The sequence below is a fragment of the Opisthorchis viverrini genome, assembly GCF_000715545.1.
Source record: "Opisthorchis viverrini unplaced genomic scaffold opera_v5_340, whole genome shotgun sequence".
Taxonomy (NCBI): Eukaryota; Metazoa; Platyhelminthes; class Trematoda; order Opisthorchiida; family Opisthorchiidae; genus Opisthorchis; species Opisthorchis viverrini.
The window spans coordinates 296730-319983 of NW_008751999.1; the positions used below are offsets into that span (position 1 = coordinate 296730).

At 45.5% G+C, this 23254-nt stretch overlaps 2 protein-coding genes across 2 annotated transcripts in view; one reads left to right on the plus strand and one right to left on the minus strand.

Moving 5' to 3' along the window:
* Positions 1 to 12370, plus strand: T265_10181 (hypothetical protein; the record flags this gene model as incomplete). The annotated part of the gene is made up of 8 exons (XM_009176475.1): positions 1 to 109; positions 1958 to 2083; positions 2139 to 2277; positions 2996 to 3072; positions 6028 to 6144; positions 8310 to 8629; positions 10882 to 11017; positions 12071 to 12370. 7 exons carry the CDS (start codon positions 1 to 3, stop codon positions 11011 to 11013), a joined length of 1020 nt encoding a protein of 339 aa, XP_009174739.1.
* T265_10182 (hypothetical protein) overlaps positions 12018 to 23254 on the minus strand; it is a gene marked incomplete at both ends in the record, with an annotated part of 20666 nt that continues 9429 nt past the window's right edge. Inside the window, 4 exons of the mRNA XM_009176476.1 lie at positions 12018 to 12292; positions 14302 to 14378; positions 15832 to 15983; positions 18725 to 19027. Coding sequence (XP_009174740.1) covers positions 12165 to 12292; positions 14302 to 14378; positions 15832 to 15983; positions 18725 to 19027 — 660 coding nt within the window. The remainder of the gene's footprint in view (positions 12293 to 14301; positions 14379 to 15831; positions 15984 to 18724; positions 19028 to 23254) is intronic.

Genomic DNA, 23254 nt, shown 5'->3' on the forward strand with positions numbered 1-23254 from the left:
ATGTGGGCTGTTTTGCTGTATGGCTGTGAAATTTGGCGTGTTCGAGCAGCGGAACTGAGACGTCTTCAGGTGTTCGACAATCGTTGTCTCGAAACCATAGCTCATGTGGGTTAGTGTCGGCGGGTCCTTAACGAGAAAATTAAAAAGCGAGTTTTCGGTCATGCAACAGAAATTTCCATTAAAGAACGTGTTCAGCATTAGAAGTTGCGTTGGTTAGGCCATGTATTGCGTATGCCTGACCATCGTTTGCCGAATAGAGTGCTATTTTCCGTGCCTAGTTCAAAGTGGCGGAAGCAGAGTGTTAGGTGAAATTCCACGCCGATGCGGCTTTGCGCTCATAGTTGGGCACTGCTATATCCGGTAAGCCTATCCCGCGCAACACTGGCCAACATTTCGGGCCGCTTACTTGTCCGTTAACAAGTTGAGATGCGATTGATCGAAGCCTGAACCCAACAGCCGGTCGCAAGTCAGGATCCGTTGTATAAGGGTTTTCGACCCGATTTTTCGGCATTAATATGCGTTGTGCACATTTGGTGGTTGTTTTTGACGGTAATCTTAGCTTGAGAGTGGAAGTTCACACAGAACTAAGCTGACAAAAATACCGTTACTACACAGAGAGGTTACCAACCCTCAACTTGGCAGAGGGGTGTGAAAAAGATTACGACACGTTTGGGTACTGTCGCTACCCTCGCCTTCCAGGATGGGGACCTTGTGACTTCGTGCAGTTGTGATCTTGAAACAGTATCCAACGTTGATTTGGGCGAGCCACATGACTAGTTATGACTAATTGTCTTGCTATTGATGACGCGGAGTTTTCGGTCTCGTCTCCGTGTGCACATTCGGATCAGCTTGTGCGGCTCTCGGACGATCACAGCGATGATACCGGTAAAGGTGCCTTAACACATAAATAAAGTGTATCCAGTCTTTTCATACGTTTTTGTACGGTCTCGCTGTTATATCCAAAACAGGGCGGAACACACCGTGCAGTCCAGCACTATCTTCGGAACACATCAAGCAAGAGTGAGGAGCTTCTGGACAAAAATTAACACCAAATTGACGCGTAGGGATTCTCCAAACATCGGAATAATCGGACCAACAACAGTCCAGCGTTCCTCTTCGACCTCGAGAACCATCATCTGAGACTTAAAGGCCGTTATGAAGGCAGCTACGGGCACACTGCAAGGGTCTTTTGCTCTTGACTGTATATCATTTAACCGCTAACTTTTTTACTGGTGTGTCGCCCTACTGTTAGTGATTGATGCTGGTGAGTACTAGCAGTTCCTTTGGAGTCACTGGATTGAGTTGCGAATTCGAAGCTTGTTTCGGGAACAGTATGAGTTGACTACGATGGGTACGTCCACAATGAACTGTTTTTTTTCAGTAGGTTGGGATTTGGGTACGTCCACAATGAACTGTTTTTTTTCAGTAAGGTTGGGATTGAAGGCTGAGTCGAAATATTTTTCGTCCGAGGGGATTCCTGGAGTGGTTATTTTGAATTGTTTTCCACTTGCTTCTCTAATTACCATTGCCTAATCGTCCATTTGTCTCTCCTTTAGGCTCGTGAATTATTGTTTGTCGCCTCGCTGTTTATCGTTCGGACTGTCTTGGATGTCTGATAAGGTTTGTCCGTCACTTTTAGTGTCGTTCAAGTTAGTAGTCATCGAGTTACGTCCTCAACCTACGGGGCCTACCCTATTCTACTAAGGAGGCAGAGGTAGCATCGTTTTTCACAGGTACGCTGTAATCTATGTATTCGGTAAGCACAATCGTTGTAGGTGTCAACTTAAGGGAGATTCATCTGCTATATACTCCTGATGGTTTGCTTCAAGGAGAGGCTTATATCGTGGTGGGAAGTGAAAACGATTTACAGTCCGCTCTACTGCGTAATGGAGGTGTTATTGGCGACAGGTTCATCGAAAGCAAGTTGATAATTTGCTGATTGTTGTTTCGCTCGTAGTTCGACGGTCGTCCTTGGAACAAATGAATTGGTATCTGAATCGAAGACCTAAGCCAGATGGGACTTTGCGACTGTTCGGGTTACCTTTTAGTGTAACAAAAGCGCAGATTCAAGCATTCTTCGAAGGTTGGCTGGATGTTGTTTTCACCCGAAACCTTTGGTATCATTTTTGATCTTTCAGGCTTCGAAATTGTTAAGGATGGCATCGGTCTTTTAACAGACCACCATGGTCGACCTACAGGAGAGGCATTCGTGCAGTTTGTATCTCCTGAAGTCGCTAGACTTGCCGCCGGGAAGCACAAACATCTGATCGATGGAAGGTTTGTTTTCCACACGTTCCATAGGCCATAACAAAACCTCTACCATGAATTGTTACTGATTAACTTGTGTTTTTCTGCGGAATTTGTACGATATCTTCAAGCGCTGCCTTATACCCCGCATGTCCTATTAGCAATTTTTTTCTCGGTACGTAGTGAGAGTTATGCATTTTATTGGAGCCCGGTAAAGTCTGTATGGGGTACCTGCTTATCTTAAACTGTTTTTGTACTGAATCAAAGGAATCCAGTCGCATGGGCTCAGTTGAACATGAAATAGCTAAGCAGGTGAGGCGCGAGGCTACTAACTGGAGGGTCTGCTGTTTGAATCTAACCCTGTATTATTGGTCGCTGCCGTTTAGGCTTGGTCAATCTGACACTATCTTTTTTAGCGTTGCATAACAAGCGTAGTAAACAATTATTATTATCTTACTACTATTATTGTCATTATTACCACTGCCTAGATGTCGCTCATGAAATCTCGATTGAATTCCACTTGTTTCGAAGGTGTCCAACTTGTGAAGTGAGGTTTAACACGTTGCGCGCCTGCGAAGCATTAGTTTTTCTGTCAGACCATAAAATTCATTTTGGGATATTCTAGTAAAATATCGGGGTACCTTAACGGGTCCACTCGCTGCAAGCACATAAAACATTTGGCTAGCGCACCTTTGTCCACAGATTTCGTTGCGTATACTCCAACCAAAATCATGTAATCCCTCCGCAGATATGTGGAAATTTCCTTCAGCACTCTAAGGGCTGCAAATCAAGCTATTGAGCGACAGATGTATATCAACATGGGAAGTGAGTTTTGCTTATGAACTGTGTCGGTTCTCTGTGGCGTGTTACTTCCATTCAACATATGCATTCCAGGAACTATAGTATGCTCATATCCTAGTCGTTTTTGTATTTTGTCGAGACGATCTGCAGTTCGGTTGTAACTTCAGCAGCTTTCTGTAAGGTACCACCAAATTTTTCTTGAGATTCCAGGCTTTGCTTTATTAGCGTGATTCATATGACTCCCATTAGAAGGTATAAACAACGCAGACTTTTGCAATACCCGACCTGTGTCACGGTATCCGTCATACGCTAAGAACTGTTGGTGAAGTGTTAATGTCGCTATATGCACGTAGTTCGGAGAAGCTCATGCAAAGACAATTCCTATAGGCAGACGTTACATCAGGCCATCGTACGTTAAAAACAATTTCACCACTTGGCGGATGGTGGAGGATGGATGGATAGAGGTGCGAAGAATGGCCGGTAGGATACAAAACTCAGAATGCCTCCAAGATGTTACTATTGTTAACACATGTCAGGATTCCTCGTATTTACTTTTGGTAGTAATCGGAGTTCCTATCGAAAGCATACTCTGCTCAAATCAATATTGGACATATGTTTCACAGGTGTGATCTCAAGGAATTCCGAGAGAAAGGTGGACGAACCTTAGGTCCATTGGGATCCAGTGCATGTATCAGCTAACTGCTGGGTAATATGACAGGTAAAGTCTGAAGGCCCAAAAAGATTACTAACTACTAACAAACAGAGTGCATTAAATAGATCAGCGGGAGTACTATACAAAATAATACTCAGATGTTTGAAAGTGAAACATTATCGCTGCGAGTTGGGGACCCGCCAAAAAGTTGTTTGGACGCTCAGCAGAAAGGTGTGGTCCTCTCAATAATATACTGATCACTCCTGAAACCGGCTCCAATTTTTATAATGATTCAACGTTATTGTTCCCACAGAGACCATTCTATGGTAAGTGGTGCGGGGTTTATCCATTCTAATTGCTTTTCATTTCATCACCATTTAAGGCTTACCCATAATGGGGCAGATGTGGTGTCCTTTGATTTACTCTGGGCGTTTCAGGAGTTCTTTGGCCAGAACCCATATTAACTATATAGAATGTGGCATTTCGTTGGGCATTTTCCCCATGGTTCTGTCAATGTGATTTTGCTCAGTGTGCTTGTGACCCTAGAACCGTACGGAAGTAATCGTGCGCTAGCGTAGAGGTATGACAGCATGCTTGCTAGCAGTTGATAAGAATGTTGGTGCTTCATTAGTGTAGTATTGCAGCCAGGCACCGAAAAGGTATTACAGCTGAACGATTATTATTGTTACTATTATTACTATTGTTATTACCATTATAGGTAAGATGTTTACCGCTTTGTGTGGTCCAGTGCTGTTCTTAGGACTCATCGTCATCATCATCAACAGCATGTCATTAGTGTTCAACATCGATGTTTCACTGCCGTACAACCATGATTTATTTGAAAGCCTTATTGTGAAGAAGAGTAAAGGTGAACGGGGAAGGGACTTAGTGCCAGCTTACCACAATCATTCCGAGGTGCCTATACCTCGAGACACTCACTCAGGCGATCTGGATAGAAACTGACAACAAGAATGTCACTGACATCGGTTGGCAGCCATATCTTGTAGTGTTTCCAACCGGACGCAGTGAGGATCGCGCGGTCCCCATCCCGGAAGGCGAGTAGCACCGACATTACCCAAACGTTTCGTGATTTCCTTCATACCCCTCTGCCAGGTCAAGGGTTGGCCACCTCTCTGCTTTTGCCACTGAATTGGGCATGGAAAACAGGACTCTCTTCGGCAAACGATGGTCAGGCACATGCAATATATGGCCTAACCAACGCAACAGGACACGTTCCTCAATGGAAATTCCTGTTGCATAACCGAAAACTCGCCTTCTAACTGCCTCGTTACGGATTCGCCCACACCAACTCACACGAGCTATGGTTATGAGACAACGATTGTCGAACACCTGAAAACGTCTCAGTTCCGCTGCTCGAACAGGCCAAGTCTCACAGCCATACAACAAAACAGCCCGTACTGTAGCTTGATACACACGTCCCTTCAGATTCAGAGATAAACCATTCTGACGCCATAGGTGTCTCAAGTTAGCCTTGCAGATTCGTGCATTCACACTACAGTCAGATGTAGAGGAATCTGTCAAATGTCACCATAGTTCAGACTCCACACCGTTGAAATGTGGAACAATTGTTCACTAACCAGTCAGATGGACCCATTAATGGACCGCCTGACCTCATTACGAATGCTTATTCATACCTTCTGAAATCACCAGCTTTCCTGTAACGATCCTCGATCATGTTGAACGCATAACTCAACTAACTATGACTAGCTATTTCACCTGAGGAAGTAGACAACTGTGCATCACTTTCATCACTTTAATTCAATCACCTGTTTGACTTTTTGAGAGCCATCTGATTCCTAAAAAATGTCCACATGTAGGACAAGATTACAGTAGCACTCTTCCTAGTTAATCAGCTAAAATGGATGCGTGGAACTCCTGAACATCGTACATCCACCCTGGAGTTAATTATCTGTACAGGAGTCAATTGATGTCATCCGATGGCATTTCACGTTTTTTGTTTCGTGCTGTCTTTTATAGGACCCGGTTGTTCCGTAGACGATAGCAAAAATATTTTATGGGAGAAATATCTTATTCTTTTGATAGCCATATGTTTATCCCCGTCAGCATAATCTTGTACAGCAACACTTCATAGGAACATCAGTGTTTTGTTCCTGAAAAACTGTCTCAGCTTACTTAGGAATACGATGAGGTCGTCCTGTGTTGCTGTGAGATCACCAATTCTGTTTCATTAGTCAGAATAGCTTTTATCGATCACCAATTCCGTTCCATTAGTCAAAATAGCTTTTATCGAGTTTGTGATTGCGGTTCGGTTGTTGAAAACTCGTTCACGTCTTTCCTGTTGTCAGTGGTCCCACCTGACCCAAAGTCGTCGACACGTACGTGGACGAATCCTTACTGGATGAAACGTCCTTTGCCAAGTGGAAATCCTTCCTCCTCCCCACAGACCAGTCCGCAATTCCCAAGTGGGTTTTTTATATGTTCTCACTATTCACACTTGTGCGTGTCTTGCAAATCAGAGTTTATCAGAATAAACGAGTAACAGCTATTCGAAGAATAACAGCGAACTTGCTGCCGAATATAACATTCGCAAATAGAAATGCTCGTAGGTGCAGAGCCTTGTGCAGTAATCGCTAACCACCAATGTAGGTTTGTTATTTTCCCTTCAGAAATCTAGCTAATGGAAGCCTACAGCAATACTGTTAACGAAGTCCAAAGCGTTTAATTGGTTGGCTCATTGCGGACACAACTGTTGCCTCTTTTCCTTCGTGCACACGAATAGTGACTGTTGGTTGCAATGGCATGCGAAAACGCCGCAGCTTGAGTCATACACTCACGCCGGCCACTTGAATGAAGGACTAACCGAAATGAAAGCTGAGGAAGATGGCTAGACTATGACGATTCTGGTGTGGTTCATACGATAGATAGGACAACTTTCGCTTCCTCACAACAACTGTACGACCGGTTTGCTTCAAAAGGACAGTAGTAGATTTGAGGCCCTTTCAGATTTGGGACTCTTCTGATAGGTCGACAGAATTCGAACTCCGTTCTCCTGACCCGGGAACTCAAAATGTTTGACCATTTCTCCATCAACAGTTACTGGGTATCTCCGAACTGACGCAACATGATGTTCTTAACCTCGTGCTCCCTATTGGATTTCAGCTAACCGAGTTTATAAGGTCGTACAGGCGCCCTATGTATTAACGATTCTTGCTCGAAGGTGAGGTGGTCTTTACTAGAGACTAAGTGACAAAAAGGAAGTGCCCTCAATTCAGTGTCCACCCACAGTCACTCTATTGGGAAAGTGGCCCTTGCTATTGCGGCACAGTGTTGTGAAGCCGTCAGTCATTACTCAATCCACTTGCTCCGAGCTGTTGCAAGATACCGTCAAGACCAACTAGGACGAGTCTGTAATATTTATAGTGTTCTCAGCGGTTGTGGCGATCGCAAGCTTATCAGCTTGGTCCCTTTGTGACATCACGAGAAACCACCTGATTCAAAAGTGGGATTCCGGTTGGTCAGTGATATTTGGACCACGTATGCACACTCACTCAAGTGCTAGACCAATGGCCTATACTTAGGCGTTCCTTGACTCCAATGATGCGCTTGATCGGTGCGCCTTTCTGAAATTACTCGAAAATCAGGGTATATTGAAGATGTGTGATTATCGTACATTCTTTGCCTTTACTGACTTTCTGTCCATGTGAAGGTACGACGAACCCAATTTTGATCAGTGGTAGCGTACATTACTTGATATGATGACATTGTACACTTGCCTACGCCACCTGTGAGCACATTGACCTCCACGTGTTCTGTCCCTTCACGGCCTCCAACACCCATACCCTCTCTGACGAAGGCCACGTCTGACACTAGTATGATAGCGTGTGTTGTGTATATTGTGTCATTGGCCTGCTCACCCATACGCGTTCGTTCTCCGTCTGCTGGGCCTTCTCTGACCTGTCCTGTCGGAACGTCCGTGCGATCGCACTGCTAATCAGAATCACGAAATTTGCCTCGGAAGCGACGACAATCACCCACGCCTATGAGCCAGCATTCTGCTCAGCGCTATCTAGCGTGCGAATGTAAGCCAGGTTCATATCACAGTTAAGGTGGCTGAGTTCGTTCAATGGAAGTTGAAGTTGTTTTGTTATTTTTTACTAGTGTATTGTCCAGCTTTCCAGCCCAGAAAATGTTCCTTGATGCTGTTTTACTGGGATATGGACCATCTATCTTTTTAGTGAAGTGCACTTTGTAGGGCTATAGGGAGGTAGCACGTGCGAACTCCCGCCCACAGTGCTTTTTGTTTTCAGTGTTTGTCAGTTTACAGAAGATCAGCGTGTTGAACTTGTTCTCATCGCATGTGTGTTACTCGTCCTTCTCTTCTTAATGGTATCCAGTCTAGCTTTTGGTCCGTTCTATGAGCGGAGCAGTTTGGCTGCAACCGAAATTCCAAGGTTACCAGAAAGACGAACCGCCATCCGTACAAATTGAACAACGGCATATTTTTCACTAGGTACCTGCTCTCCTACTCCGTGTATCAGGTCAGCGAGTGCTAACCACAAATCACTTGGTTGCGTATTTTGATAGACGCGATTGTGAAATGGCTGCATGCTCCTCTACTGTCTTCCAGATACTTCATTCACCTCCTCATTCGGACAAAGCCAGCTGGGTTGTCGTCCCTTCTTTTCGGCGATACTCGAAGCTGCCGGTTTGGCGTACTGTGCTCCAGTGGTAGAACAAAACTGGGTGTGTCAGTATCCGGCACCGGATGTAAACGGTTGCAATGTAACATATACCATGCCGACTTTCGATAGCCAGAGTTCAACAGGAGCTAGTCGGACGCAGCGACACATACGTATGCGCGGCCTGCCATTTGCGGCTACCGTAAATGATATATTGGACTTTTTCCGACCGATCCAGCCGCTAACCGTCACTATGAGAGCTCACAAGGTAAGGTGATCAATAATGTTCAGAAACGTTTTGTCGGTCAACATAAACACAGTGGTTTCTCCGAAGAAAAACGGCGTTGCGGCCTCCCTTTGATGTGCTAAAAAAACGTCCAGCTCTAGCACCCTTTCGGTGCCTAGCTGCCATGCCACACGAATGAGGCACGAGGGCTGGGATACTGTCAGGTCGCCCAAGCCTAGACAGGGGAAGTCGAGAGGCAAAGGTCGGGTTCGAACCATGGACCTTCCGGTCAGTAAATTCGCGCTCTAACCACTTGGTCCATCTGATGTGGTAGGAGGTGGCAAACTGCACAAAGGTGTAGGAGCATTCAAAATTGATTTTTGACAGTATATTCAACAGTGTCTGATTGCGCATGCACTCAGTGCAACTCTTAGAGATATTCTTCGATTTTCAACAGAATCACTCGTCGTTCCAAAGTGAGCCTCTTGAGTCACCCAGAAGATTAAATGGTGCTTGTTAACTTCAATTCCAGGTTGTTTCGATTGGGGCGAGATGGCCCAAGGTGGTTAGAGCGCGAATCTACTGACCGGAAGGTCCGTGGTTCGAATCCGATCTCTGCCACTCAAGTTCCCCTGTCTAGGCCTGGGCGACCTGGCAGTGTCCCAGCCCTCGTGCTTCCTCCGGGTGGCATGGCAGCTAGGCACCGGAAGGGTGTTACAACTGAACGATTTTTATTTGTTTCGATTGGATCTGAACTTTCATACGTAACCTAATTCACATGAGCTAACCCGAAAGTTGCAAAATCTCACAAATGTCCATAGAATGATTGGCGGTCGAGACCAGACTGGTGTTAGTCACATTTTTCCAACTGGACGTTGATGGTACAGTAACTAATAGATGTCCGTGACATCTGCCTCGACTTGGGGGGCATCGCTCCTCGGAATCCTTTAGAGGTGATTCTACAATGACCACCTATCGTCTGACGACTAATCTCGAACTCGAAAGGCTAAGAAGTTGGTCTTGTCAAAGAGACCTATGGCTTCCTGTTGTCTGCTGCAACCTGGGGGCAAGTCGCCGACTGATCACAACGGGTTTCTTCCTTCGTGTTTTTGACCATCGTCTAACTAGGTTAGTCAGGTTTCAGACAGTTTGAAAGTCGTTTTTTGCCCCAGAACAGATGTTAAGGTGCGAAGCAGTTGCGGAAGGTATTTGGTGCCACAAACTGCAAGGGACCGGTAATGAATGTTGAGCATGTCTGTCAAACGGTCAGGAGACTGTTCAGATAACCGGAGAAATTCCATTCATTCCTCTCGAGCCTCACGTATCCATACATCTGCACTTCATAGTCTGAGACTGAGTCTCCCGTAGTAATATCTACTGTCGCCTTAAGAATGTGGAGCCCCGGTACACGTAGTGGAGTCGAAAAAACGGCTTGAAGATCAGCTCGAACCGCCGACTTATAGTGGCAAGAGGGACTTCGCATTTTCAGTGTTATCCAAATCCCTTTACATTCGGTAAATACAGCCTTCTGGAGTACGCGAATTTCGTTTTGGTTGCCCAAAGTGAAAACTGGTGTTAACACCTTTTGTGAATGCACTACGAGTAGTGAGGTGGACTCAGTGTTGCACGCCCTAGCCAGCGTCTTCATATACATGCCGGTTGCTGGACAGACAAGGTATGTTCTGAAGAGCAGCTTACACAGCTGACGGGTCACCTTCACTTATCAGTTGTGCGACCTCTTGTCTCCGTTTTCAGCCTTAATTCGATGTTCTGGTGCGTGACATCGTTCAGCTGTAACACCCCTCCGGTGCATAGTTGCCATGCTACCCGAAGGAAGCGAGGGCTGGGATACTGCCAGGTTGCCCAAGTCTAGAAAGAAGTCGACAGGCATGGGTCGGGTTCGGACCACGGACCTTCCGGTCAGTAAATTCGCGCTCTAACCACTTGAGCTATCTCGCCCCGCGTGCGACATGGAAATCCCCAATTTGTTACTTTCACTCGGTGGGGAAGTCGGTTCTCAGCTTCGGTCCATTTGTTGCACACAACAATGCCTGTTCATGCAAAAGTGCACGCACCCGATGTATGTTCATGTCCAAAATGGCGCACTCGGGCTCTTAGCCGTGTCGTCAGCTGCACTACCTATCCAGATTCTGTAGGGACGGGTTCTATGCACTGTCCAAGACCACCGACTTCAACTTCCCTATAAACTATGTCTACTCTCCAAAGACGATGCATGCTTTGAAGACTTACAACTGAGGTCATTCGCAAGCATTATTTCTTTCGTTCTCCATCAGAACGGAAAACCGAACGGGATGGCGGATGTCTACTTTGCTACCGTAGAGGATACCAGGGAAGCAATGAAGCGTCATAAGGCTCCAATGGGTTTTCGGTACATAGAGTTGTTCTCCTCCGTACACGAATCTTGACCAAGTAAGTTCCGTCATAAAGTTGCTATTCCACTTTCCATAGCTGAACTACGATCGTGTCCATAAACCACTCGCTGAAATCATTGTAGTGTTGAGTGACTTGTGGACTGTGCTAAAGTTCGTATCCAGATCATATGAACTTGGTTGCGATTTAGGCCATCAACAAAACTTAATGGTTGACTGCCAATAAAACTAGTCTGAGCCAACTGTATCTGTCTGAAAGAAAGCGCTTCAAATTTGGGGCCAAACCCAATTTCTAAGGAGCTATAGTTAGTCGCACCAAACGAACTTGCATGGTATGTTTATTCTTCTGACTAGATTTGGACAAATTCGTCAACACAAAACATGTCTCGTCGGATCATGAAATAAATTTCTATGCACACAGCAGTTTGCAGAGGAAACTGACTAGCAAATTTTGTGCAGATCAAGAGACTTTGAGGAATTTAACCTGCTTGACGGCCTAACATAAATTTGGAGTCGTAGTCATTTCTTGTGAGGTTCCCACAAAGAACATATGTAGGCCATGCTTCTCCCACCAATAAACCCATCTGTGGAAATAGGCAGGAAAACGCTCCGCAAGGATCACCCAACCCGTGTAAGAAAAAAGATCCTGTGAGTCATCACACACCTGATGATTCTGCTACTCCCAATGTACCAACAATCCTTCCCATATTCCCTCATCTTCGACTAGGCGTATTTCCTATCCAATGTCTGTAAACATTTATGAGCAAGGTGCACTGTATGGTGCAATTTCTAGTTGGCGCAAACCACCGCTACCCATAAATAGATTGTATATGCCTGAAGTTCACAGAAAAAATTTCCTGTTTTACGTACTGTGTGGATTTGTTGATGGCACCAGTGTAAGCAGTTTCTCAGTATTCCAATCGATCCACCAAACTCCTCAGGCTCGATAAGTTTTTGAAGCTTTATACATATTATATCAACTTTTAGCTTAAAAGAAGGACAGGCTAGTAGTTCCGTTGTTTCCAAGTTATTGCTCCGTCCACACGCATTGCTTCATTACCTGTTTTCCCCTTCCCTTTCATTACGCGAACAGCCCGACCAACTGCGTGCAGTTACCCCAATACGAACACAAACGTACTTCGTTATTTAACAATGCCCGCACTTTGTATATTCTGTTTATGTACAAATCATTTCTTCTGATCTGATAAGTCCTTTCTGAACGACTGTAGAGCGGATTTGAAGGCCAATTTGATATGTACAAAGCAGTCACGTAGGCACAGTAGTCCTTCACGTAAAGTATCATGGGCTGAGCCGTCTGAAATTGAGAAAGTGTCAGCGAGATATCATTAATATTGAGGAGCGAGTCGTGTATCGAAGCCAAGAAAGTAACCGAAGAAAACTTCTTACAGCCTTGATTAGTAATCAATATCCCACAGCCGACTTACTCAAAAAAACTAGAAATAGTCCTCAGAAGGAAGTCTCCTAAATCTGTTTGATCCAAACTACGAGCAGGCACAATTGACGAAATGTTGACATTTCGTCAGTTATGAGCCTGCGACATAGATTCATGTGTTTGGCCCATGGAAACAATAAAAACATGCGGACACATTTAAAGCGGTGAGAGATGATAGTCCAAGATTTGCTCCATGGTAGTCAACACCATTTGAGCCCATAAAACTGGGCGTTTTAACATGACCAGTATTGTCTCACTGAAAACGAACGTGCGGAGTCTAGTTACGTTAAGGCCTTACAATCGGTGATGCTGGGTTTCGGCCTGTAGGCTGATAACTAGGTGATTGCTGTTACGCCACGCTTGTCAGGCACTTTGGTAGGTGCTCAGTCATTCACTGAGATTTATAGCGATCTTTTCGGCCGGTGTAAGCATCACCCGAACTGCAGACAATGTGGACTGCAGGTTCATATCGATGCTGGCTGGACTGAAGTCCCAGAAAGGCTGTTTCTGACAAACGCCTGAAAACGTGGGATCACCTTTCCGTGGTACTTCCAACAAAATTTTCTATTCGACGATGATGGCCGCGTTCGTGTTGGCGTTTTGCAAGCTATACACTCGAACAAGACGTTCCGGGTAATCATGCTCTGGTAGAGTTCGTTTCGAGGACTCCTCTGTGTGTAATGCGTCAGGAGTGCAAATGCTGGCTGACCTGTGGAATATTACCCTGCCTGGGCCGCATCTAAAGGCCACTTGGATACTGAATGCACTGGCCACTCTAGGTTGCTTTACGATGCGAGTGCATTGTTCCGACCTCCAAAAAGTCTACACTTGTTGGATCATTTTCCTACCAAACAGTTAAATTGGAGTGAATAATAGTGAAGAGAGAGGAAACAAACTAGAATGTGCTCCAGTGGTAAAAGTGAGGATATCACTAACATAGTGTTTGCAAAATCCTGCAATATTACCACGTACCCCATTGAGGAGTGCGTCAGGATGTAGGGCCGTGGTAATCCTGTTTGTTAACTTGCCGACAGATGATGCTTTCAAAGTCAAAACAAACGTCCTGTTTGCAGGACAAAACCTCATAGAACAATTGGGACATCTGTTGATGTTTTGGCTGGATAAAGCAGGCTGGTCTCGGGCCAAACTTGTGGGCACATCAACTGTGCCGAACCAGGACGCCCTCTGCCGTATATATCTGCACCTATGACGCGTCCACCACCATTCGCCCTTTTAAATCCTGTTTGTGTATACTGCCTCACGATAAAATTTTGCATTATAGTGAATATTGTGCACTGAAATGTGCACCAATATATGTATCCGTGAGATTTGTTTTTCCCCAAAGCATAAGCCACAACAGCACGTGTTACACCGGGGGGGGGCATACTCCAACTTTTACCAACGAGTGTCCCCAGGGTAACGCGCATACATGCATACGCCGGTGGCGTGATCAAAAGAAACCAGTCTGATATTTCCACAAGTTGACCTGGAACTAACCTGCTGTGTCTGGCTCAAGTAGCTAGAATCCAGGGTCCACCAAAGGTCACAAACCCGGTGTGCAACACTGACCATGCAGGATTCCCCCTATCACAATTAGCGTGGTGTTAGGTCAGCTGTTTTCGCAATACGTACGACATACGTGGTTTGGTTTGAATGGGATATGCTCACAAGCGCTCGTTGGGTTCATAACGCGCTATTCTACACAGCCCCCCTCAGCTATACCAGAAGTAACCATCAGTCTTAGTGTGTCCATGGATTATGAGTACAGTGGATAGTTCCACAGGACTAATGAATGCATCCGTTCGTGGATGACAGTGGGCTGTGCTCCACTGCCAATAAACAGCTTTCATCAGCAAGTTTGCACCACTTACTTTTCACCTGAACGTCGAAGTGAATCTTGTCTTCCAAAGGGTGTGGCACACAATAGCCGCAAAAGGTCGCTTTGGTGCTGTAAGGACAGAAGTAAAGCAAAGTCATAGTGGGACTAACTAGTAACACAGTTCGAGTAAACCATTTCAGCCTATTATTCCGGTCTGTCTCCAAAGGCCTAGTAGTCCAGACGGCGCGGCAAGACGAACAAAACCAAAACTGGCTCATAGTTTAAAAATTACAGTACCACATGTTCTATGGTCACATAAGAGCGGGATCGTTCGACAGAGGAAGCACCACGCAGTGAGTCTTCTCAGAATACATCCGCAACAACGTCACTTCTACTTCCATACGGGCCCTACTGTTTCACTGAAGCTAAGGTCGTTAGCTGTGCAAAACAAAACAGCTCGTCGACACCTTGTAACATTCCGGCAGTTATTTTGTCGAAAGGATGCATTCTGGCTTTTCCGCTGGAAAAGCGAAAATCGAAATCGACCAACCAGCTGCCACGCCACGCGAAGGCTGAAATAGTTCCCGGATGCCCAAGCCTAGACAGAAGTCGACAGGCAAAGGTCCGCTCTGAACCACGGACCTTCCAGTCAGTAAATTCCCGCCTTAAACACTGAATCATTTCGCCCCCTCCCTATCAAAAAGGTAATTTGTGTGTATAAAAATTCACACAGCCACCAGTGGTAAGTACTAAATAGATGGCGAGGTGAGTCAAAAATCGTCCAGGGCTGAAGTTTTACTCTGTAGGAAGTGAACTATAGGAGAATACACGCACAACATGCCTTACAGGTTCAGGTCCACCCGGCTTGAAAGCTGTTCCGACCCCCATGCTAGGGTTACATTTTAACAGTGCGACGAGGTGAGCCCTAAATAGTGCTGATGTCTCAGTGACTTCCGTGATATGCCTCCCAGCGGATCCGGGATGCTTAATATGCTAAATCCAGTTGAAGATGTCCCCGGGAAGTATCAAGGCAAAACAGGGCTTTCTTTGCTTGGATATCGTGTAATGCGCAGCGGTACTCAACCAACAATGCGAGGTCGAACCGGCTTTGTCAGCCGAAGTAAAGTGGCAAAACATGATTGAGAGTTGCCACCCCATTCCAGGGGGAAACACGAACGCATTTCGAGGCGGTGGGTGTCATTTACATATGGGCATGAGTGTAGCGACACTAGTGCTGCAGTTATGATGACGACATGACTGACATGATTTCTAGTAGTAGTAGTAGTAGTCTAAGTAGTCTGTTACTTAGGTAGAAAAAGGAACATACCTGTGTAAGATGCAATACCGAAGAGCCAAGCCGAGAGTGTGATCCTCGCCGTGGAAAGTGTACGTGACGCGCCGCTTGTCACGAGACATATGAGCCACTTCAAGTCCAACATCACGATCATTCAAGCGACTATGGAAGCTTCCAGTTTCCAACTACAAAGGGGTGGCGTAGGGAAGCTGGATGTCGAAGGGGTGAAGAAGCATTTTTCTAANGTAGTCTAAGTAGTCTGTTACTTAGGTAGAAAAAGGAACATACCTGTGTAAGATGCAATACCGAAGAGCCAAGCCGAGAGTGTGATCCTCGCCGTGGAAAGTGTACGTGACGCGCCGCTTGTCACGAGACATATGAGCCACTTCAAGTCCAACATCACGATCATTCAAGCGACTATGGAAGCTTCCAGTTTCCAACTACAAAGGGGTGGTGTAGGGAAGCTGGATGTCGAAGTGGTGAAGAAGCATTTTTCTAAGGAACCAATAATTCAGACAGTTCGGGTGTTCAGTAATTTATCTTGCTGATCGGCCGTTGGTGGCCAAACTGCCCAGTCCTTAACTGTTAGCTGGAGGACTGCGAGTTCGAATCACTCTGGAGGTTCGTGATGTGTCTGCTGATGTACAATGATTTTCAACTGTTCGGCATAGATAAGCTTCACCAGCACGATGAAACCTCGATTGCAATTCCCAAATCTCGTACTGCCAACATTTTAGAAACCTCGATACTTCGTCTTCTGTGAATCGCCTCTCGATAAGCTCATTAATAAGATCAATTGTTCGGGACTATCCAGAGAGTGGACGTCCATGAGGTAAAGGTAGAGTCCAAGCCTAAGCAGTATATAAGGCAGCCTGTAATGTGGAGGTCTGTGTGTTCTTTAAATCCCATTCGAGATCAAAGTCCACTGAGATCTGACTACTTTGCACGGATATTTCACCGGAAGAATACGGTTTTTCGGTACGTGTCCAGCTAACTTCAACAGTCAAGGCGAAAAATTGCAGTATAAAACTTGGCTGAAAGAGCTGAGGCACATCGCTATCAAGAACAGTACGCCGAGGTTCTCTTGAGACGACAAACCCAGATAAGACGAAACATCCTAGTACATGACAATGATCCCAGACACTTTCGCGTTCAAAATGTCGAAATCATGCTTGATCCTCTCGGACTTGCGTCTCGAGTGAAGAGGTCAAACGTCGCAGTATCAAGGAAGGTAGTGGAATAGGGCTTACATCCTTGTGGTTGAAACAGTCGCTTCGTTTTAGGTAAAGATACAATACTTGGCTGGCTCGATTTTGTCTCAGCGTATCCCTGTTCCCAAATTAGTTAGAACAAACCGACCAAACAAAATACGTCTGGATACCATTAGGAGTTCATCTGATCCAGCGTTTCAAGGACGAGAAGGACATTAATGCTTCGTAACCGATGTGAAGGTCTACGCTCATCAAATTTGACTTGATTTTAACAGGTCAAATGAAAAACGTTGGTAACGGGGTAGACGGTCAACTGAACTGTCGTTGAAAATAGTAAACTCAGCCGGTTAAGACGCTCGTCATTAAAAATTTCACCAAGAGCCGGTCCTGCTTAGTGTGTCAATTCTCGTAAATTTCCAGCTGCACTGGCTTTATGCATTTCTACCAGAAAGAAAATATTTATACGCGCAACGACACATCTGAAGTGATCAGAGGGATGTGTATATGTGTGTGTGTTGCATCCCACACAATGGTCCACGGGGCCCTCCCTGTGGTCGGCTGGAGACATCGAACGATTGGCAGCTAACGTATGTCAGTGGCCTTTATGCTGTCGGTTTCTATCCCGATTGCCCGACTGAGTGCTGGAGGTGTAGGCACTTCGAATGCTTGTGGCAGGTTAGCCCTGGGTTCCTCTCCCTGTCTCATTTCTTCTTTCTATTACAAGGCTTTATTAAAATAAATTCACACGGTTGTACGCAAGTGAAGCCCCAAAGTTTTCCTTTGGTTGCCGTAATTGATGATGAGTACTCAGCTAGAGTTTCACGTTTGTTACAGTCCGTCACTAGCACATAATCTTGACGACACCGGGATTTTCACCCGAGGTATCTGATGCTCGAGGTGAGTGTATTGGCACTCCTCGTCGAGTGCTAGCTGGTACCGTACTAATAACATGCTCAACCCGCATCCCGGTAATACCCAAGAACGTACACTACTTTTGATCTCTAATGAGAGAGAAACCCAGAATAAGTTTTATCCTTACTGTACCTATTAAACAGAATAATCACACAAGGAATGCTCAAACGGGCAACGCGAAGAAAAAGATAAATACTTTGTTGTAGTTGCTCTTCGTCGTCAGCTTACTTACATTTGGACTTATTTTGTTACCTGAAGTAAACAACAACGAAACTACCACGAAGTGGATTGAGTTTGAGTTTAGGCTTATATTACTTGAGTATACAACAATGAGGAGCTTTACCGTATCCCCTAAGGTATTGGTGTCAATGCCTGCTGGACCTCTACGCACGATCGCCCATTTGGTGGGTCCACACTTCCAGTCACCTATTAAAGCGTTTACGTCAAACTTATGAACAGATGGCTGCACTAGGAGTGAAACAAGCGATGCTACCATCCATATCAGGAAGACGGCAACTATAACTAAATTATTTCATGACTTTAATGGAGTGCGCATGGAATACACACTCATCATAAGCTTCAAAGGGCCAGGCTCTAAGCAGTGATTTCCACAGTAAAACTAATAATAATTAGTAGTTCCACTCGCGAAACGTAAACTTACTGAGCAGCCTGTTTGAATTAACTTAAAGTACCCATTTTTCAAAAGAGTATGAAGCCCCACGCACATGTATCGTGGTCCAGAGCATTTGTTGAACGGGGGCACACTCAGACAGTGTACGAAGTAAACATAGGACCGAAGCGCATCTAGAATACAGGAAGTACTGGAGTGCTTTCATGGCTCGTTTACACACAACTCAGTCCACATCCAGTACGGTATGCTCGACGACATCAAAACGTATCATTGGTAGATTCTCAGGGAAAGCGTTATGGCCAAGGGACTAGTTAACCCTAAGATCGGGGAACCTTCATATTCGAAAAAATGCGGTGTGTGAGGCAGCTGATCAATTTAGTGTTTGCATAAATAGTTAGTCGGACAGTCAGCGATGATATACACTTACCTTTCGGTCGCCCGCCGGCGTCACAGGATCGACTCCTTCTACGACCACATCCCCAAATCCTGGCTTGTCCATAATGGCCAAGTAATGGCCACATTTTTCTATCATTACTTCGATTGCTGAACGGACTAATCGCGCAGGGGGGCGCTGGGTTGGCGCGATCGACTCTACGGTGAATATGCAATGTGAGGAATCAACCCCAACAAACACAGCGTCATCACGGAACTGTGGATGTCGCATATGTTCCCGTGATCCATTATCCAATCGAGCATTGAGTACGTAGGCTCGTTCTGTCTTCGGATCGATCTGAAACGAAAGACACAACTTTACAGGACCTGGTTGTAGATGAAACGCTGTCATGTCATACCTTACAATCCAAGCATCGACCGGGGAACCGTTGGGAAGAATCGGTGGTACAAAACATGTTTCGTTTTCATAGGAATTGAGGTTACCACAGCAAATCGCTGAGCGGTAATACAGATTTTTGGCTCCCAGTGACATACTGTCAACAGTTCAGGGAGAAAATAGATTGCAAAGTGGAACTTCCTCGTGCGGTTTCGTCAGTTGCAAAATACGTAGCACAACTCAAAAGCAGCGGCCAAGCATGCAGCATTTAAACTCCGGTGTGCTGCCACTTACACGTTTCTGACCACTTTTGAAAACCAACCATTGGCTAATCTGATGAGATAGACTGGATGCTGCGTGGCCAAGATGAAGTATAGCTCAGTGCTTTACTGAGGTACATAAATTGTCGCAATGCCATGAATTATGGTATAACTTTGGCTCACGGAGTTTAAAATGGCTCAAACGCGATATTACTAACCGGAAGGTTCGTGGTTCGAACCCAACTTCAATATCTCGACTGCTTCTGTCTAGGCCTGGGCAACTTGGTAGGAGCTTTGCTCTCACACTTCCTTCGGGTGGTATGGCAGCTAGGCACCGAAAGAGTTACAGCTGGACGATTGTTATTATTACTTGGTTCATCCATATCTAGTGGTCCACTCAATCACTGCAACAATCAGCCAGTACCGTCGGACCACACCGAGAACCGGTTGTCACTTCCGTGAGAATCAGGTTCTATTCAAATCCCATAGACGAGTTACCCAGTTAGGAAGCCAGATATCCACGATCACGAGGTAATGAGCAGTCCACACATAAAGGATTCGTTCTTTTGAGAGTTTTTGAAAGTGAGAAATGATGGGATTAGTAAAAATGATATCACCGACAGATAAACACAAAACAAACTATTCAATACCGAAGTGGCTGTAACACCAAGCGACGATGTGGATGCATCAACTACACAGAGTGGATACAGAAGTTCGAGTGCAAAGTTGGGGGTATGTTCTGGTCGACAACAAAACCTGGTGGTAACTGGAACCTCCGTTTAATCTTTTCCTTAAGGACGTTACTGACAAGGTTGCTGAAAACCCCATTTCCACGACCGGTTACGCTCTTCAGCCCATAAGGTAGGCGTGGTCTCCTGGTTTCCGTTAACACCATGTTCTACTTGACTATATTTGTAGTGTGGGCCTTGGGTGGTCGTTCGCATGCACCACGGATTTGACCTGTTCGGTTTGGCAACTACAAGCCACAAAAACCGTACGCCCGGTCTTATCCCAACGGATTACTACCGAGTACATGGCGTTTGACCGGTTGCAAGCGCGGCTCAGCATCAACCCCAGGCGGCATTACCTGTTGTGTGTCTGGGTACGTTGGCCTAGTTCGGTGTGGCAGGCCAAACCGGAAAAAGTTGCCCGTAAGACGTGTTTGTCAGACAGAATACATGAACCCAACTCCACTTCACTGAGTCGCAAAACAAAAAGTGCAAGCTCACGATCAATCGCGCTACACCTATCCGAGATCAAACATCAAAGAGGAAATAAAAGTGCATTCCATGCCGCCCGTATTACACCTAAAAATCTGGGAACGTAAAACAGAAACACTCCAAGCGGAACACAATAAACCGAGACATAAACTCGATTTGAACGGATATCCCGATTTGCTCATTAAGAAACACACAAGGTGGAGGGCGGAAGCATAGTCCCCTAGACGTGACATTATCATTAATCTACCGTTGGAAATGGACGGCGTCAACGAGATCACGCAATGTCGTCTGACAGCTATGATACAGAAGGCATATTATGCAGCCAGACCCGTTTTCGTTCACAGGAAAGATCGTGCCCTGTGCCACCAGTAAAAATCGCATCATTTCAGTCCGCCAAACCCGTCCAAATTATCTAACATTTCATTTGTGGTTGCGAGGCCAGCTGATTGAGAAACAGCATCACATCGATCTGTTGATTGCATTTAATGTCGAGTTCGGCGCTGCAAACAGCACGGTCCTGAAATTTGCTGAGGATATTGCTACTCGCCAGTGGAGGCTGGATTTGTGTACACACTGCAGCGGTTAACTTCAGAGCAAGACTTTGATATGGCTTTACTTTATTTACTGTTGTAATATGTAGTACGCACCTGGTGAGACAGCAAAATAAATCTGTAGAGTCGTGCACTAATGTGTTGTATCTTCATCTTCGGCGGACAGTTAGATTCAGAAAATTCGACTGCGGTTAGTGGACCGAACGAAAGCTAGTGCAACCTATGAACTTGCTTTGGAGAACGAGCAGTCCAGATACATGGCCATAAATGACACCAACGAAATCTTCATCGGTGTGTCAACCTATTGGACCGTGTTCGCAAGTAAGTTATATGTACTTTAACATAGATTTATGATGTCTTAGCATGATGACAGTCAAAAAAGCCAGCTATGCTGGATATGCCAACGACAAGACTGCTTTGGACAATTTGTGTGACAATCAATCCGTAGTGTTCAATAATGACATGAACCGATTTTTTACCGACTGCTCTTACGTATGTAGTGTTCTCATCAACAGTACCAGACGTGAATGTTCTTTTGTGTGACCAACTATCTCTAAAGGGGAGAGAAGGCATATGCGGCTGCATCGTCATGGCTTGTTGATGAAAGTATTCGCGTGGTTGAAACTTTCGAACCCAATCAGTGTTTCTGAACATAAGACACACGGAACCATCCGTATCACCATCAACATAGGCAATGAAGGTCGACACCGAAAATACAGCTTATGTCTACCACAGGTCTCCTTCGTTTGGAGTGGCAGTGTATTCGAGGGTGACGAAATGGGCAACCATAGTGCGGTTAAAAAATTGATGGATTTATGTTGAGTTGTGTTAAAGCGACATCGATACAGGGAAACTCATTGAAATTAATTCCCGGGAACAGTTCGTACAGCTTCACGACAAAGTGTTCAGGCTCCGGCAGTTCACTGTCTTGGTCGGAGGCTTCTGGAATCGTACCATAATTGTCATAATGGTCTTACCCACAGAAAAACCTCCTAGTCCCTTGGAAGTGCGGAATAGGAAGAAAGCGAAGGCCCCGTGATTCCGCTTGAGTTTGCTCGTTTCGTTTGGTTTACCACGGACGTTCGCCACATACGATACCTCTTCGTTAATGATACAAAACAAGTATGGATGTCTCCTGATTACCTTCTAACCGACACCAATCGGACTGCCAGCCATCAACAGAAACGTGGAACGTGAACACGGAACTCCTCTCAGCCTCATAAGTGCCCACGACCTTCCACTTTCTCTCTTCAAGGATGGCGACGGATTCCTTAGTCAGTACCTGCCTAACCTGTTTAGGTCTCTCTGGGAGAAACAGAACGACCCAAACAACTGGGGTGAATCGATAGTACTGCCCATTTTAAAAAGGGTGCTCGCAGTGAACGTAGTAACCACGGAGGTGTTGGTTTGACTCAGAGTAACAAGGATCCTGGCGTCACTGATTCTTCTTGTTCTTGCGGTGGTACGCGAATCCTTGACCAGTGAGTATCAAGCAGGATTTCGGCCGGGTAGAGCAATCAGATGCACTCCGTCAGGTGTTAGACCAACACAGGACCCAAAATCTTGCTGTTCCTTGACTTCAAGGGCACATTCGATTCTGTCGATCGGTCAGTGCCGTTAACCGCACATGCTCAATATGGCATACCTCAGAATGTTAGGAACATAATCCGGTTCCTATATTCGCATACTACTGGGTGCGTAGGTGTATGTTGAACTTTCCGAAAGCTCTCCCGCAAAAAGTGATGTCCGAAAAGAATGTACACTCTTCCTGTTCTTGTTCAACTTCGTCATCAATGAAGTAATGAGCAGAACTCAGGAAAGTCTTCAAAACCCCGGCGTTCAGATTGCTGCTGGTGAGAACCTTGTCGATCTGGAGTACGGAGACGATATCATACTCATCTTCGAAGACAAAGGTAAAGAGCAAGCCATGTGGAATAAACCAGCCACCGTTATAACAATCTTTCGGCATGCACCTTGTACCATCAAGGAGCAAAGTCGTGCTCCAGAACGTACAGTGGGTTTCAAGAGTTGTGTGTACTAGGCAACAGTAAAAACTGCTGTATGGCTGCGAGACGTGTCCTATGTGGACAGATGATAGTATGACAGTGTCATGACTATATAACCCCCCATACATTTGCATAACTCATTAACTCGTGA